We start from the raw sequence: 17,954 nt of genomic DNA, 5'->3' as shown, positions 1-17,954 counted from the left end.
GCACATTATTTTTTAAGCATACTGCATTGAATTAATATGTAGTTCATTTGCTCAGATCTTAATATCACAGAGTTTTCTATCCATTACGACTGGAATTTAAAATAGGTTGTTTATTAAACATAATTAAAGCAATTATTTTATTGTAGTCATAAAGCTCATTTAAATATAAGCATAATCAGCAAAATATTTATTTAAATATTTTAATGAATGTATCGTGTAAAGCATTTTGGTGAATAGTTCTGCAGTCAAGTATGACAGGTTATGCTGTCCTGAAAAAAGAGGTAATTTATCTTTTATACTTTATTTTAGATTTGGGTTTCCAGGAGGTGGCCATGGTCCACCATCAGGCCAGGAACGTTTTCTCAGTCCTCAGCAGGCAATGCAACGTGCTGGAGTTCCACCACAATTGAGAAGATCTCTGTCTATTGATATGCCTCGGCCAGTGAGCAATCCACAAATAAACAGTGCATCGGGGATCTCTCAGCATTGTCTTCCACAGGGAATTCAGGTTCAGCAGCACAATATTTTGGGTCAGGCATTTATCGAGTTGCGTCACAGGGCTCCTGATGGGAGGCCAAGGCTGCCTTTTAATCCTTCTGCACCAAACATAATGGATCCAGCAGTGCAGCATCAGCGACACGCAGGGTTTATACCCAGGCAGGAATTTCCAGGCCCAAGACAGGCAGAACCACTGAGACATAATTCTCAAGGTATGCCTAACCAGTTGCAGATGTCTGCAGGATTGGAGCATATGTCACAACCCCAGCAGGATCAAATCAACCCTGACAACCCATCCGCACTTGTAATACGTTCTCTAAACAATCCAGCAGTAGCTGATGCTTTCCCAGGACCATCTTTGCCTACATCTGCACCGAGTGATGAATCAGCAAATATGCAGATTCCCAACCAGTCAAGTGATGGTCTGGAAGAAAAGCTTGATCCTGATGATCCAGCTGTGAAGGATTTGGATGTGAAAGACCTTGATGGGGTTGAAGTCAAAGATTTGGATGATGAAGATCTCGAAAATTTGAATCTAGACACAGAGGATGGAAAAGGAGATGAGCTGGATACTTTAGATAACTTGGAAACGAATGATCCTCACCTTGATGATCTTCTGAGATCTGGGGAATTTGATATAATTGCATACACAGACCCAGACCTTGATGTGGGGGATAAGAAAGGAATGTTTAATGAAGAACTAGATCTTAGTGTCCCCATTGATGTCAAGCTGGATATCCAGGGCAAGACAGAAGAAACAAAAGAGGAGCAAGGGGATAGAACTGTTGCTCATCCTGAGACCCTGTCTTCGCCAAAGAAATCTACTACAGAAAATGAAATTAAAACAGAAATACTTTCCCCAAACACTCATGAGGAAAAGAAGAACAAAAATGAAAGAAATGATGGAAATGCAGAATCAACAAGTACTCAACAGGCTACTGAAACAGAGTTAAAAGATGGAGAAAAGGCTCCTGTGCAGCCCGCTAACCTAGAATTCCCTGACAAAACTACTGCTGTTTCCAGTCAAGAAACAACTGTGCCTAGTCCAGACACTCAGGGATCTGCTCCAGTGCCTGTTCAAGGAGCAGTAAGTTCCTGCAGTATTTCTGGGTCCACACCAGTCCTCTCAAGTTTGCTAGCTAATGAAAGCTCAGATAACGCCGAGGCGAGGACGCTAGCATCTCCCTCACAGTCTTTGCCAACGTCTCAACTGAACCATGCATCGGGTATTCCTCAAACACTGCTGACACCTGGTGGGCAGATCCTGGAAAACACTTTAAATTCCAATTTGACCATGGTTCCACGAATAAACCATAATTTTTCTCAAGGGTCACCAAACCCAGGATTTATTCAGGGTCAGTCGGCTAATCATAACTTTGGGACAGGACAGGCATCTAATCAAACTGTGGCTGTAACAAGCCGTCCTGGCCCGAGTGGCATATCCGGTCCCCAACAGATAATGCTCCCTCAGCCATTAGCTCAGCAACAAAATCGAGAGAGACCATTACTGCTAGAGGAACAGCCACTTCTTCTGCAGGATCTGTTGGATCAGGAAAGGCAGGAGCAGCAGCAGCAGCGGCAGATGCAAGCCATGATTCGCCAACGTTCAGAGCCATTTTTCCCTAATATTGGTATGTGGTGATCTGTCTGTGTTCTGCTCAGTTATGTAAAAAGTCAGAATTAAATAGTTAAACATTTTATAGTGCTGAATGAAGCGGGTGGATATTTGGAGTGTGAAGATGGCATAACAGAAAAACAACCCGAGTGGGAGGTATAATGGAAGTCTGGAAAATGAAAATGTAGGTGAAGTGCTGAACCTTTGCGGAGCTCATATTGAGTTTACCAGGATCAGGGTAACACCGTGCTAATGCTAATTTATCCATCACCAGCTCTTATAACTTCCTGTGTGATATGGAGTAAGTGTGCCCTTTGTAAACAATTAGATGGTGAAATGCAATAGCTGACCTTTTGATATCCAGTATCCCAATTTTCTGCTCGTGGTTTTTTTACTGCTTTTTTTTTTTTTTTTTTTTCAGTATTCAGGTTGTCTCAAAGAGATCACTGAATGTAGTCAAGCCACCCTAGATGGCTTCCAAAGGTCCCTTCCAACCTCAAGAGTTCTGTATTCCCTTGTGAGGACTGTCAGTCAGTCCTGTTTGTCCAGCTCTCCTGGGCCAACTAACAGGAGAGTTGGCAGGAGAGAGCATGGTTTACATGCTTATGGATCTTTTCAGATGCTGAATGTAGCATATGCCACGTGCTTTTCTCCCTGTAGTCCTACCAATAATAACAGTGGTTTGTTAGATTGTGGTGTGTGTCAGTTTTGCCCATTGAACTGAGGAACAACTGCTCTTCATGATTCTTTAAACTATAAATAGAATTTATTAATCTCTTGGCTCATAGGCCAAATTTATTCTAGAGCCCTTCTCAACCCAGTCTGCTTTTCTTTGTCTGTTATGGCTGAAAACAAGAGCAGTTACAGCTGGATTAGCTTTCCTTAGGGGTGTATATGAAACAACATATTAGCCATGAAATTCAAAATGAAGAGGACAAGTAATTTGAAATAGTAATGCAGCTGAGTTGTTTTGCTGGTGATTTATGTATGAACGAGATATAAATGAGTCTGTTCCAATTAATAACTTGCAATGTTTGATTATGTAATTCATTTGTACTGTCTTTCTTTTCTAGACTTTGATGCAATTACTGATCCTATAATGAAAGCAAAAATGGTAGCCCTCAAGGGGATCAATAAAGTCATGGCTCAGAGCAACATGGGGATGCCACCAATGGTTATGAACAGGTAGGCAGTGCTTGAATACCACCTTCAGGGCTGCTAAATGTGAAGGGAAGTCATAGAGGTGTAGAAAACATGGCGTAGTAAAGGTGTTTGTAAGCTCTGTTTGAACACAGTGAGATAATTCTCTACCCTGAGTTGTTTATTAGAGCTTCCATAATTTTATTGTAACCTAACCTGGGTGACTGTAGTAACAGAGTTTTCCACCTGTGCAGATACTAGTTGGGTAGCTTATGTTCACTGGTTTATCTTGCTCTTTCTCAATGTAATGAAAATAGGGTTTTTTTTTTTTTGCTCTAAATCCATGCTCTATCACCTTTCAAAATAAAATGTTTCCCAGCTGAGAGCAGAATGACTCTTTCTTAAGATACCCACCAGTTTTAAAAGTTACAGTTTCATTTTGTGTCTGTGTATCAATAGGTTTCCTTTCATGGGTCAGCCGGTGCCTGGGGCTCAGGCCAGCGAAGGCCAAAATCACATGCAGCAGGCCATTACACAGGTAGTACAACTTGATACTGAGTTTACTACACAAGTCTTAAATAATGATAACTAGATTTTGTTTTAATTGAATCATTATTTGATTTCCTTATCTGTATATTTTGCTGAAATTTCTAGGATGGAAGTTTGACACCTCAGATTTCTAGACCTAATCCTCCTAATTTTGGTCCTGGTTTTGTCAGTAAGTACACATCAGCCAATTCAATGTTTTATGATATTATTCTAAATAAAATATCCATAAACTGATTTCTCTCAAAAAATTAATCCTTGTAAAATTGTGTCATTTCATCATTACAGTATCAGTTTGTGAAAGAATGCATGATAAATTATATTCTTTTTCTAGAAAACTGTCCTCAGAGAAGCACCATGATGAAAAGGGGAACCAGGAGGAACAGTTAATTAGTATTATTTGTGTTTGTGTGAGAGTAATAATTGTGTTTTGCTGACAGGCTGCTACCTCAAAAATCAGGTCATAGAATCATAGAATCTTTGGAGTTGGAAGGGACCCTTAAAGGCCATCTGATCCAACTCCCCTGTAGTTCACAGGGACACCGACAGCTCCATCAGGTGCTGAGAGCCCCATCCAGCCTGACCTTGGGCGTCTCCAGGGGCAACTGGTCTTCTATTGAGGTTTAGTATTCAGAGCTCAGTGAGAATGAGAATCTGTATCGATGGGTTATTTTTTATTTAAAAAAAAAAGTTTTTTGCAGCATCATTGTCATTTTGAAAATACCAATGAAAACTTTCCAAGTATTAATTAAGCGAGATTGGCTGGGAATCATAGTTGCCAAAAGTAGACATATATAGCTCTAGTATGTTGCTTTCCTTACTCTGCTTGCCCTAGATCAGTTGTAAGTCTTAGTCTCTGTAATGAGAAGGAGAAACATTAGCAGGAATTAAAACACAGCGTGTGCTGGGAGAGGAGGACTGCATACAAAGAAGTGTTACTACAAAAGCTTTACTTGATATTTATGAATAAGAAACAGAAGCAAACACCTTCACCTTTTCCAGAAACAGAAGCTGCAATATTAAATGTGCAACGAGAAGCTTTAGTAATCTTTTCTGTGTTAATTTCTGGTGAGATTGTAAATGGCACTCGGCAGTAGCCTGGCTCAGGTTGGGGGTGGTGGTTCTGAGCAGTTGAGAAAATCTCTCCTTCATTTCAGCAGTAGTTATTCTTACCTGGACCTTGTTAATATTTCAGTACTTCCCATCTGCAGTTACTCTCCATCATTTCCACTCAGCCGTCCCTCCGGGTTACATGATTAGTTTCACAGAATATATCACTGAAAGAATTAGTGCCCCTTGAGGCTGTAGATAGCTCTGTGAATCGATTCAGTTGAACTGTTAGGTTCAATGACTGCTTCTACTGCAACGACTGTGAAAGAGGAATGTGGTAGGGATTAGAGCACAAGGAAAAGGTGGTTGTATTGAAATCACACCGTTGTATGGATATCTTTATTCCTTATACGAGATAAACAAACGTTCCACACAAGGAAAATTCCATGCCTTGTTCCTGATTATCCAGTTCATTGCCACAGTGTGATCCCAAGACAAATGGTACTGTCACCAAACCTTGCGTCTCGCTTTCTGGGCTCAGTGCCAATGAAGTGTGTTATTGGACATGATTGTTTTGCCTCCAGAAAAATATATGAGTGCAATGGATTGCTCCTAGCAGATCAGTATTTCTCATTTGGAAAATGAGTAATGTCACAGTTACAGTCTAAATGAGAGCGCAGTTGTTTGTGGGGAGGAAAAGGCACTGATGCTGAAGGCACTGTGCTGATGGTCAAAAGAAGTTATTTTTACAATGGAAAGAAGATGTAAAAACCTTACATTTTTTTGGTTCATTTTCTTGCAGTAACTTACATTGTAGGGTAGATGTATTTTTGTTTCTTCTATTATAATTTGTAATAAATGAGTAGTCAGATACATGTCACGTAATCCAGATTTTCAGACATTTCTAAAAACAAATCAGCCTACCCCAATACTTTTTCCATTCCTAATGATCCTTCAAAATTTCTGTGAAAAGAAGTGAAGCTGATGCCATCTGTGATTAGAAATAAGTTATCTGTTACACTTCAGAATATAAATTTGTGCATTTCCTTTGGAATCATACTCTAGTTTCTGTGATCAGTAGTGGCTGGGAGATGGTCTCAGCTGGAAGGAAGTAGTGTTTCATCCACTTTCTATTTTATGTTTGTAGTGGAGTGTGCCTTTCTCTGCTAGTGGAGAATGCCTTTCTGCACTTGCTCACATGGCTGTAACTGAAGAGGAGAACATGATGTGATGAGGATGTTGTGGTGGAGGGTTTTGTTGCACTTTTTGGTATAGGTTAAATAACTTGTAACCCTCCCTTAGTGCTTAGCTATTCCAATTTAGTTCAAATTGCCTTGCCCTCTTCAATCAGTGGTTGATTAGGATTTAATTTTGAAGTATAAAGCAGGTCTTGGCACGCTTCCAGTCCCATATACCATCTTTCTTACATTTCTTGAATTTATGATGAATGTTTTTGATGTTCATTTTTTTCCTAAATCTATTTTTGTTGTTATTTCTAAGTGTACCAAACTCCTCTGCAAGCATCAGAAATAATTAGACATATTTCATTGATATTTATGTCCTTATTCCTTAATCTCTTTCCCTCTACCCAAATCCTTCCTCGTGCCCTTTTCAGTGGCAGGCAGGGTTCCACTGGGCTCTACAGCTGCTTTCAAAGCTGCTTTTGCTCGCTGGCCAGCATGTGCACATGTACATAGCAGGCCACGTCTCTCAAAATGCAGGGACTAAGTTAAAACTACTTACTCAATAAAGGCAGTCTCCTTTACAGAGATCACTCCAAGGCTTAATATCTCTTGAGATCTCCACTCTTCTGTCGAATTTGGCTGAACACGACCAGCAGTTTGATAAAATAAGAGGGGAAAGTGAGTTTTAAACTTCATCTCTAAAAACGAGATCATATCGTATGTTATTTCCCTTGTCTCCTAGATGATTCACAAAGAAAGCAGTATGAGGAATGGCTGCAAGAAACACAACAGCTTCTTCAAATGCAACAGAAGTACCTCGAGGAGCAAATTGGAGCACACAGGAAATCCAAAAAAGCACTCTCAGCAAAACAGCGTACGGCCAAAAAAGCTGGCCGTGAGTTCCCAGAAGAGGATGCAGAGCAGCTTAAGCACGTTACAGAGCAGCAAAGTATGGTCCAAAAACAGCTTGAACAGGTAATCACCGGGAAACCAAACTGATCTCCTTGATACTGAGCTGTTGTATTGGTATGACTCTTTTCTTTAGATCTACTAAAACATGGATTAAAATACAGTGGAGGTTATGTGAAAGGAGCTGCTCTGTGTCATACGTCATGTATGTCATGTGTAGCTGCATTACTGTGGATCACCAATGGCAGTGGAGTTGTAGGAATGTACTACAGCAAAAACTGTGACAAAAAACTGTTGTCGTAGTTTGGGAAGAGGAGAATTTCTTCAGCAAAATGATTTACAACAGAGTTCCTAGAGCCGTGAAAAACAGAAGTGTAAGATTTAGACTGCAAAGGAGGAAAGCCTAAGCACGTAAGGCTCTTTTTCAAGATGGAACGACTTTCTTAGCTCTGACTTTTTCAGATGTCTTTATGTAATCAGCACCTCTTGGAAATATGCCAGATAAATGTTACTCTTTGAAAATCTCTCTTCATTACATTTCTAATGATAGCGTGGTTTTTTCATCTGTCTCATTTTTAGGTACTAACCATTAGTGTATGGTCTGCTACCATATCCTAGCATAGCAGAGGTGAAAGGGATATCTAGAGATAATCTAGCTAAGTCTCCTGATCGATGGAGAACTAGCTTCATGGTTAGATCAGATGGCTCAGGACCACGTCAGTCAAGCTTTGATAATTCTTCAAAGGCAGAGGTTTCCCAGCCTCATCTGTTCCAATGTGTAACCACTTTCACTGTGTTGTTTTTTTTTTCTTTACATTCAGTTGGAATTTCACTTGCTGCATCTTGTAACTGTAATTATAGTAAATTAGACTAAAGTTAAGCCTGCAATTACTTTGATGTATCAGTGGTTTGGCCAACAGTACTTCAAGTCATCATTTAGAAATTATCTGGTGTGGTGTTTCCTTACTGTGCAGATGGGGAATCTTTTCATTGTCAGTCAGGAACAAGTAGTCCTGCCAAATACTAAAACACTTTAGGCTTACCTTTTATTAATATGAGGTTAAAAATTGGCAGCAGGCTGCTTGGAGTGAAGTCCTGGGTGATGCCTGACTCCCAATTTCTTGCCCCTGTATTGCCTCAAGGCAGAGCATGCATTGGATGGAGTACGTGTTGGCTTGTCTTTTCACTATGCAGGAGAAGGATGATCTTTTTCTTCTGCAATGAATAACAAGCGGAATAACTGCAAAAATACTGACTTTAGCCATCTCCATCATCTGTGCTTCAGTCTACTCTTATAGTGGGGTTATGTCAGAGTAATGGCTGATAATGGTATTGCTGGCAGGTCCCTTTAGTGCCTTGTCATTAAGGCTGTTTGTAAATCAGGCTGAATAACTGACTTAGAGCAATCATCCAGATCATAAGCAGCACTTTTATATACACCAGGATAGAAATCATTTAGTAAGTTTTCACTAAAGTATATTTTCAAGGACTTTCTATTTAAAACAATTCATCACTCTTCAAAATCAGATCAAAACCCTTTTTGTGGAATCAAGCTTCTGTTGTTTGTTTTTTTGAAAAGGATAGACTGCATCTGTAGAGAAAACTCCCAAATCCCTGTGAATTTTTGAGGCTGGTCGCAGGCACAGAGAAACTGGAGCTGACTGAGTGCAGTGTGAGCTTATGTCTGACAGGGTTATTAGCTCAGGCACAGTGCCATGCAGACACAACCGTGTTGTTTCTATAGCGAGGGCAGCTTAACTGCTTTAGTGTGGCACAGTGCCTGTGTTAATAAGCTATTTATCATTCTCCACTGCTCAGGGAGAATCACTAGGTTGGTCTGCACAGCTACTGGTCCTGTGAGGTCTCATCTACCTCCAAGTACAGTCACAGGGCTCGTCACCACTGCATATCCAAGCATAGTGGTTTGGATGCCTCCTTGTTTAATCAAGCAGAGCTGACACAGTTATGGCAGTGTACCAACTGAAAAGTCCTGGGGCACTGGACTGTGCAGATAGATCCACTTGGTGGCTTTGTGCAGTGGCTCAGTCTATCTGGCAGTATCAGTGCCAAATTAGAACTCATAAGTCATCTTGGACCTGAGATTACTATTAAGTAGCCTTTTGGGCTTCATCTGTCCTGCATTCTATATTGTGTCCTATAATATCTCTCCTGGCCTGAGCTTTGTAGTGCCCCAGATACAGGAGAGTGCTTTCAAACATTCTTAATGTTGTTATGGACTTTCACATCAGTACAAACAGCAAATGAAACTGCAGAAGTCACAATCTAACAAAGAGAAAGGAAAAAAGAGGGAGATTCCGCAGCCCATGCATTACTAACCAGTGGATTACAAGCCCTTTCAACTTCTTAGAGAGCAGCATAGTTGGGTATCTGTTGTGTTTCCAAAATACTCTCTGTTATCATGCTGACTCTATCATATCCTTTCATTGGCTTCTCTGATTTGCCTTAAAAATAAGTCACTGGACTTAACTTCCTGCATCCAAGTCCAGTTTATCTTCATCCTAAAACAAGTTTTTTTCAAGCAGCAGTTGGCTTTTTCCTCTGCTGTGTGGTTTGCCTATGAGTAAATGGGATTTTGCCTCACCATTTTCCTGCAAACTTTTTCTTTTCAGCTATATCTTGAGAAAAAAAAAAAAAGTATATTGATGTGTGAATATCATCTATCTCACAGCTTCGTTTTACCTGTCCCCAGCTATTGTTAAATAGATGATTGGATCTCTACAAGGATCACTTTGATTTTAGGTTTGTATGTTGTCTAGCACAGTGCAGTCTTGGTGCATATAACCTTTGAAAGGGAGAGAAAATAAGACAATACAGAAATGGTGTTTTCACATAAGCTTCATTTTCTGCTGGTGAGATGCATGTTTTATGATACTTTACTGTCAGTGCATGTCAAAGACAAGTAATGACTTTTTTAATTTACAGATTCGAAAGCAACAGAAAGAACACGCAGAACTAATTGAGGAATATCGGATCAAGCAGCAGCAGCAGCAGCAGCAGTGTGGAATGGCACCCCATGCTATAATGCCAGGAGTCCAGGCTCAACCACCAATGGTTCCAGCAGGAACATCACCAGCAATGAATCAGCAAAACTTCCCCATGGTGGCACAACAGCTCCAGCATCAGCAGCATCCCGTGGTGATCCCAGGGCAGTCCAACCCTACCAGAATGCCCAGTATTTCTGGATGGCAGTCTACAAATCCCCCTGCAGGTCACATTTCCATGAACCCAGCAAGGATGCAGCCTCCAATGACACCGCTGCCAATCGCTCCTGGTACAGCAGCTCCTGTGCCTGGTCCAAATGCGACTGCGCAGTCAGGACCACCACCAAGGGTTGAGTTTGATGACAATAACCCTTTTAGTGAAAGTTTCCAAGAGAGGGAAAGAAAGGAACGTTTACGGGAACAGCAGGAACGGCAACGCATTCAGCTTATGCAGGAGGTGGACCGACAGAGGGCTTTACAGCAGAGAATGGAACTGGAACAGCATGGTATGATAGGGTCTGAATTAAATAACAGAGCATCCTTGTCTCAGATACCCTTCTTTAACTCCGATCTACCTTGTGATTTCATACAAACTCCACGTCCTCTTCAGCAGTCTCCACAGCATCAACAGCAGCAGATGGGACAGTTGCTGCAACAAGGTCCTGTGAACTCACCTCCTGCCACAAATTTCATGCCAAGCAATGAGCGGAGACCAGTAGGACCTACAACTTTTGGACCTGATGCATCTGCTGTTCCAGGTGGATCCTCTAATTTCCATAATGTAAAACAAACCCATGGGAATCTTCCTGGGGCCACCTTTACACAGAACCAGGTCAGGCCTCCGTTTGCTCCTGCTGTACCTTCATCTACAGTTCCTTCATCTGCAGCCCTGAGCAGTGGTGCCCCGTGTGGTTCGGACACAAGTGTGCCCCAGGGAGCAAACTTCCCTGGGTCGAGCCAGTCCCTCATACAGCTGTATTCTGACATAATTCCAGAAGAGAAAGGAAAAAAGAAAAGGACACGAAAAAAGAAGAAGGATGATGATGCTGAGTCAATAAAAGCCCCATCGACTCCACATTCGGATATAACTGCACCATCAACTCCAACAGTGTCTGATTCTACCTCTACCCCCACAGTTAACACCCCCAGTGAACTGCCTCGTCATCAAGATGAGCAAGAGTCAGTGGAGGTAACAGGTCCATCAATATCTAATGCAGCAGAGAGCCAGGCCTCTCCAGAGCTGGAGTGTCAGCTCCCCAGCAGCAGCTTGCCACCAAAACAGCCAAATGTGAGTACAGAGACTGACAAGGCTAAACCAGACACACCTACTGGCATTCAAGAAGTTAAACTAGAAAAGGCAGAAACCGATCAGTGCTCAGATCAAACTGAGCCAAAAACAGAAAATCAAAGCACTGTTAAAGTGGAAGAAGATAAGGTCTCATCGCAGCCTCCCTCTTCAGCTCAGAGTCCAGCACAGCCAGCTGGCGTTCCAGCAGCCAAAGGGGAGTCAGGGAACGAGTTGCTCAAGCACCTGCTTAAAAACAAAAAATCCTCATCTCTTCTGAGCCAGAAATCAGAGAGTAGCTGTCGAACAGAAGAGGAGGCTGCTGGAGATAAGAAGTTGATGGACAAGCAGAATCCAGCTGAAGGAATGGTGAGCTTCTTCCTGCTTTTGTTGTGCAATGGTTACCAGCTCTCCAAGGCTGGTTTTTGTCTCTGCTTATTTTTAATTGAGGGAGGCATTAATTCTTTGTGTTAATGGCATTATATGGTTTAATAATTTACAAGACTTTTTAAAACAACTAGAGAAATTGCTTTCTGTGGAGGTAGGGTACGCTTGAGACTTCGTATACTTTAATATTTTATTGTAGGCTTTAGTGCCTACACTGTTGTTTTATTAGTCTCCCAACTCTAAACACATCTTTGAAATAAGGTGTAAATACATTCAAATGAACAAAAACTGATAAACATAATTGTGAGCAGCAGGTAACTTGGGTAAATGTATGACAGGAATAGTTGTGAGAGTCCTTGTGTCAGGGCTTGTGCAGAGCCATTTAGAATAATAATTGGGAAAAAGAAATCAGACCTTCTTTTGGCTGAGACCACCTGCTGCATTGCCAAGTCCCATTCTGATTGTTTTTACACAACTGTCCTTTTATGTGAAGAAGGGCTTTGCAAATTTGTACTAGCAGTGATTTAATACAGCCCAGAACTGTTTCACAATGCTGTTTCTGTTTCTAAACTCCAGCTACGTTTGTACTAATAATATTAACTTATGCCTTTTTTCTCTAACCAAGTTTTCCTTTCATTATGCTCTCAGGAAAATCTCCAAGGCTACATGCCTGTGTAACTTTATTTTAGCGGGTGTTCTAAAGAAAATATTTCTGCTCTGTGAGCTTTAATGATAATTTCAGATGTCAGTGGTGTTGATGGTAAGTCATAATTCTGTGTGCAGGGACATCGCAATAGTTATAGTTGCCAGTGATACAGTGAAGTAAACAAACTGTATTTGTTATCAGTGAGGTATATATTACACTGTGCGTATTCTTTCAGACTATTGTGCAATAAATTTGAATGGACTTTCTATTATAATGTCAAAAATTCTGCTATACTTCCTTCTTTTACGGCCAGCAAACTGCAGGAAACCAGATGCAAGGTGCATTTGGGTGTAGTAACAGCCAGCTTCAGAGAGCAGATGTGGGACATGAAACCAAGAAACAGAGAAATAAGCGAACTCAGAGGACAGGAGAAAAGGCAGCTCCTCGGTCCAAGAAAAGGAAAAAAGAGGAGGAAGAAAAACAGGCTGTGTACCCCAATGCTGATACATTCATCCATCTCAAACAAGTATGTATGCAGACACTGGATAGCTCATCAAGGGGACACTTAAAAATGTGGGTTTCTTATCATGAAAACCAAATGGATAATGGTGTTGAATTCTGAGTACAGGGTGGAGATAATTGTAACTTCTACAAAAGCAGAAAGTTTAAAGGCTTGGTTTAATTTCAGTTTGGATGATTTACTGACATGGCATGCGTTCAGCAGTCTCAAAGCCATGGAATTCCTGCCTGCTTTGGCTGCTGCCCTTGCTGAGCTGCCACAGAGCTGGGAGCGGTGGCTCCCCTGGGCTGGGGGCCATCTGACAGGGGGGTTAGAACTGAACGGTCCTTAGAGTCACTTCCAAGCTGAAGTGATCTATGATACTTTGATTGCTGAAAAAGGAGAGGGGCCTGAGTTTGTGATAGTCTGATAGTGGGTAAATTCCCTTTAAAAAAAAGACGATAGAAACTACTAACAACTGGAAGTCTGTGATGATTCTATTTTATAGTTAGACTAATTTCTCCTTTTTTCTTTACTTTCAATGTAGCAGCTTTCTCTCCTACCTCTGATGGAACCCATAATTGGAGTGAGCTTTGCACACTTTCTTCCCTATGGCAGTGGCCAGCTAAATGCTGGAAATCGACTTGTAGGAAGTTTTGGTAGCGCTACCCTTGATGGGGCTTCAGATTACTACTCCCAGCTCATATACAAGGTACAGCTTCAACCTGGATTTCCATTGTGGGCTCCCTGAGAGAAAAGTTCATTACGTTATTGCTGCCAGTTGGTTTAGATTTTGTACCCTTCGTGCAACCAGAAGAGAATCATCTTCTGTCGTTAGACTAGATAGACTGAGCAGTGTTGAAACAGGCATTGTTTTGCTGTTCTGAAAGTTGAAATCAGTTCTAGAAACTGTTGTAAACAGGTTAAAATGTGCAACTATTCCAATTACGAATGGATGCTAAATAGTGAAAATTGTAATTACAGATTTATGGAGCAGAAAAGGCTGAATTCCCAGTATTTTGCGAAGTCATTGAAAGCACTAAAGCATTTCTTAATGTGAATTAAATGGGAAATAAACTTTTCTCATTTGTCCGCTAAGCTCTAACTAAAAAACTCGGAGGGAAAAAAAAAGATGTTTGTTGATGGGCAAATAATCCACAGAATTTAAAACTCAGTCTCTGAGATCAGAATGGGAATATTGGGATAGCAGCAAGAGAGCAAACAGAGAATAAAATGTGATACTTGGTGTTTACTCCAGCTTGAGAATTGTTACCCTAGGCTGAGGATGGGGCCTGGCAGATATGGTAGCTGTGGTTAAAAGTGATAATGCTTTCTAGTTTTTATGCATGACTGCAGCAAGAGTAGATACTTAAATTTGTACTTAATTTTGGTTTGAAGTATGGACAAATAAGTAAGCTAGTGAGAAATAGCGTGGAGTGTGAACTAGCAGATTGAGGTTCTCCATGGTAACTACTTCAGCAAAAGCTTGTCCTGTCCAAATGTGAGGCAACTTCCTTTTTAGTGAAAAATGGATAACTGCTTTGTTGTGATGGAGAGTCACTGTGAAATTGCTCTTTCAATGTTTAGATCAGATCTTTGCTTAAATTGTAGGAACTTACCAAGGCTCCTGAAGAGTTCATAAAAATGGTCCTTATGCTTTTGTGTAAATAATTCAGCTGTACCTTCTGTCAGGAAAACATACTTGTCATGTAAACTTTATTTCTCCAATAGTATCACTGATAGAAAGAAAATATTGTATCTCTTATAACAGGAAGTTATTCCATGTACTTAGTCACATATTTGAGAATTAACTGTGACTGTTTATTGGTGGTACCTCTGGATGTAAAAATAAGGGAGTGGGTCACAATATCTAGTAGTAGAACACGGCAAGTTTTCACACTATGCTTCATGGCTAACTTACAGTTCTTTACTCTCCTGCAGCAGAATAATCTGAGCAATCCTCCAACGCCCCCAGCATCTCTTCCACCCACACCACCTCCTGTGGCATGCCAGAAGTTGGTAAATGGCTTTGCAACCACTGAAGAACTTGCTGGCAAGGCTGGTATGTTGGGAGGCCATGATGGTAAGGCTAATGCATATTGTTTGCCTTATAGCTGAGTCAACTTTGTAGCAAACTACGGAATAGATGACTGGGATGTTTCTCAGATCCTGTAGTTTACTGTTATAAAGGCAGTATGCCCAGCCTCTTTTTGAGCTTGTCATCAATATTACCCAGTTTTGTTTTATATCAGTGTAATGTCAAATGATGAACCTTTTCCTTTCCCTTTTGGAAACATGTTGGGCGATAGAAGCACTCTTAACAAATGAAAAAGTTCAAAATCAACTTTGTTATGTCCACTACAAATTTCTTGCTTTTTTCTTTTTAAAGTGTGGAGATAAATCATGACAGGCAAACATTTCTGAACTACAAGAGCATTAAAAGCAGTGTTAACACCTGCTGTTAATGCCTTGGTTGTATCTGGAGCCACTAGTATGGCTCCCAGAATGAAAATCAGTAAGAAGAGCTGTACAGATGTTTCATTGTGCTGTGTTTCTCTGATTTTAGTTACCAAAGCTCTGGGACCAAAGCAGTTCCAGTTACCTTTCAGACCACAAGATGATTTATTAGCAAGAGCAATGGCTCAGGGCCCTAAAACTGTGGATGTTCCTGCTTCCCTTCCAACACCACCTCACAACAATCAGGAGGAGTTAAGGTAGGTTTTCCCTGACATCTTTAAGTAACATATGTGGAACAGATTCTGCCATCTTTCAGTAGGAGATGAGACTGAAGATGACACCGTGAAGGTGTGAAGAAACAAAATCAGTTCTGCATGGCCACACAGTGCAGAGAACTCTTAGCATGTGAGAGAGAGCATAGTGAAAAAGGGGACTTAATGCTGTTGTTAAACCCAGTATCCTGTTAAGTTACCAAGAATCTTTTACCTATCTCTGTTAAAAGTGAAAGAAAAGTATATTTTTCCTGAAGGAACACAGAGATGACAGCAGTATGGTCCTAGTATCAGACAGCCCTGAAAACTCCCATACTCATACTAACAGTTTCTGTTGCCATGAGAAATTCTTTCTAGATTTTGAGAGTCTCCCTACAGAGATCTTGCCTTTTTCCTCCCTTTCACCTTTAGCGTAGCTAAATTTGGGTGCGTCAGGGAGGAATGGACAAATGAATTCAGTTAAACCAGAGAATTTGAAGTATTAAATACTAATTTTTACTCAGGTACATGGAGCAGTGGGGAACAGAGGCTGTGAAGGAGCTGGGCGTTGCTACTGCCTCTCTTCTCCTTTACATGTCTTTCCCTGGAACCCATCTTGTGCAGTGGAGAATTAGCCAGCTTTAGCAGCCTACCACCTAATTACATTCCATGGCTAGTAACAAGAAGCATGATAGCTCCCTGTCATTATTTATGTTACTGATTTACAAAGGTTTTTTTGGCCATTTCCAAAGCAACTTTTTTGGGTTTTGTTCCAGGGCTCAAGATCACTGTGAGGACAGGGACACTCCTGACAGCTTTGTTCCATCTTCCTCTCCTGAAAGTGTGGTGGGAATGGAAATAAGTAGGTATCCAGACTTGTCAGTTGTAAAGGAGGAGAACCCAGAACCTGTTCCATCTCCCATCATTCCCATCCTACCTAGCAGTACTGGAAAAGGTGAGACTGCAGCAAAATGAACAATTAGGAACAGACTTTTTTTTTTTTTTCCTCCTACCTTTAGGATTAACCTCGTGTATTACATTTTAATTTCAGGTTCAGAAGCCAAAAGGAATTACATAAAGGCAGAGCCTGGTTCAGGAGCGTTACCTGGTTCTGCCTTCTTTGCCTCTCAGCTTGGACCACCCCAGAACGGTCCTAAATCTGGCCTTATTTCTGTAGCAATTACCTTACATCCCACAGCTGCTGAGGTAAGAGAAATAAGCCTGTGTTTCATACCTAAAATAAATACAAAAAAGTTAGTATATTCTGTTAGTGGATGTGAAGGAAGTTATAGCACAGTAAAATAAAAACAGCTATTGTAGCCTTCTGATGATTCATGTTATTTCTGCCTTCCTGCCTGCCTGACAAAAACGAAGGTGTGTTTTTATTATTGTTTTTAGAATATTAGCAGCGTTGTAGCAGCATTCTCCAATTTGCTGCACGTCCGAATTCCCAACAGCTACGAGGTCAGCAATGCTCCAGATGTCCCATCCTCCATGGCAGCAGTCAGCAGTCACAGGGTGAACCCACCTGCAGAGTACCGGCAGCACTTACTGCTCCAGGGGCCTCAGGCAGCATCCATGGGTCCTGCCAGGATTGCAGGGTCTTATGGACTGAAGCAGCCCAATATGCCATTTGCTGCAAACAGCAATGGTAAGTAGGCATTAATCCTTCTAAATTTTAATTGAGTCAGTATTAATCCAACCTTATACATTCATGGTTGCAAGTTAAATAGCTGAGTCTCATTCTGAACAGTTGTTTTCTTGTGTGAGCAGTACATGCAGTCCTGCTCCTGATGTTAACAATAGCATCATAGGTCCATCTCTGATTTCATGTCACTGTCAGTTAGACACTTCTTCCAGTATTACACAGTGTTATTAATTTTTGTCCAGTCTGTTTTTAAATACGTTGTTCTGGAAGGTTGTTACTATGACACAAGTTTTTAAGCACGTATTCCTACACTGTTATAGTTAATCATTTCATATAAAAAGAATTTATTATTTCCTCGTTGTTCACACAGGTCACAAATCGCACAGGTGATTTGACCTGATTTAAACAACCTCCCCATCAGGATCAAATTTAAAGTTTGCTCCCCTCCCCATCCAGGAGGATTCTTCTCCTCTGAGCCACTGAAGAGTACTGTGATTTCTCATAGGTTTGCTTTAATCCGTTCTGTTATCTAATAGACTGACTTATTTTGCAGGTATAGCTGGCTACAAGGATCACAGTCAGAACATTGCAGAAAGCTCAGCACTGAGGCCTCGCTGGTGCTCACATTGCAAAGTAGTTGTCCTTGGCAGTGGTGTGCGGAAGTCCTTCAAAGACCTGCCTTTCTTGAAACAGGTACTGCAGTGGAAGTAGAGTTTCTTGTGTATAATGGTCAGTAACCAAACCAGGGCAACAAACACTACTGCTTCCCAGGCCAACTGATGCCAGCTCCTAATTTCTTTGTATTCTCTCTTTTCTGAGTCCTAACTGAGGATGAGA

At 41.1% G+C, this 17,954-nt stretch overlaps 1 protein-coding gene across 12 annotated transcripts in view; it reads left to right on the top strand.

Moving 5' to 3' along the window:
• KMT2C (lysine methyltransferase 2C) overlaps positions 1–17,954 on the top strand; it is a 188,101-nt gene that overhangs the window by 159,929 nt on the left and 10,218 nt on the right. For 9 of the 12 annotated variants that reach the window (XM_085226991.1, XM_085226999.1, XM_085227002.1 and 6 more), the window contains 14 exons: positions 310–2,129; positions 3,187–3,298; positions 3,713–3,791; positions 3,908–3,971; positions 6,776–7,008; positions 9,886–11,598; positions 12,576–12,788; positions 13,309–13,473; positions 14,703–14,844; positions 15,328–15,475; positions 16,246–16,424; positions 16,521–16,675; positions 16,868–17,120; positions 17,671–17,810. In XM_085226991.1, coding sequence (XP_085083117.1) covers positions 310–2,129; positions 3,187–3,298; positions 3,713–3,791; positions 3,908–3,971; positions 6,776–7,008; positions 9,886–11,598; positions 12,576–12,788; positions 13,309–13,473; positions 14,703–14,844; positions 15,328–15,475; positions 16,246–16,424; positions 16,521–16,675; positions 16,868–17,120; positions 17,671–17,810 — 5,416 coding nt within the window. The remainder of the gene's footprint in view (positions 1–309; positions 2,130–3,186; positions 3,299–3,712; positions 3,792–3,907; positions 3,972–6,775; positions 7,009–9,885; positions 11,599–12,575; positions 12,789–13,308; positions 13,474–14,702; positions 14,845–15,327; positions 15,476–16,245; positions 16,425–16,520; positions 16,676–16,867; positions 17,121–17,670; positions 17,811–17,954) is intronic. The other 3 variants (XM_085226993.1, XM_085226992.1, XM_085226995.1) reach the window with 3 other exon arrangements.

The sequence above is a fragment of the Meleagris gallopavo genome, chromosome 6, assembly GCF_905368555.1.
Source record: "Meleagris gallopavo chromosome 6, MGAL_WU_HG_1.1, whole genome shotgun sequence".
Taxonomy (NCBI): domain Eukaryota; kingdom Metazoa; phylum Chordata; class Aves; order Galliformes; family Phasianidae; genus Meleagris; species Meleagris gallopavo.
The sequence above is the reverse complement of the archived record's forward strand: the minus strand, read 5'-3'. Positions and strand labels throughout refer to the sequence as shown.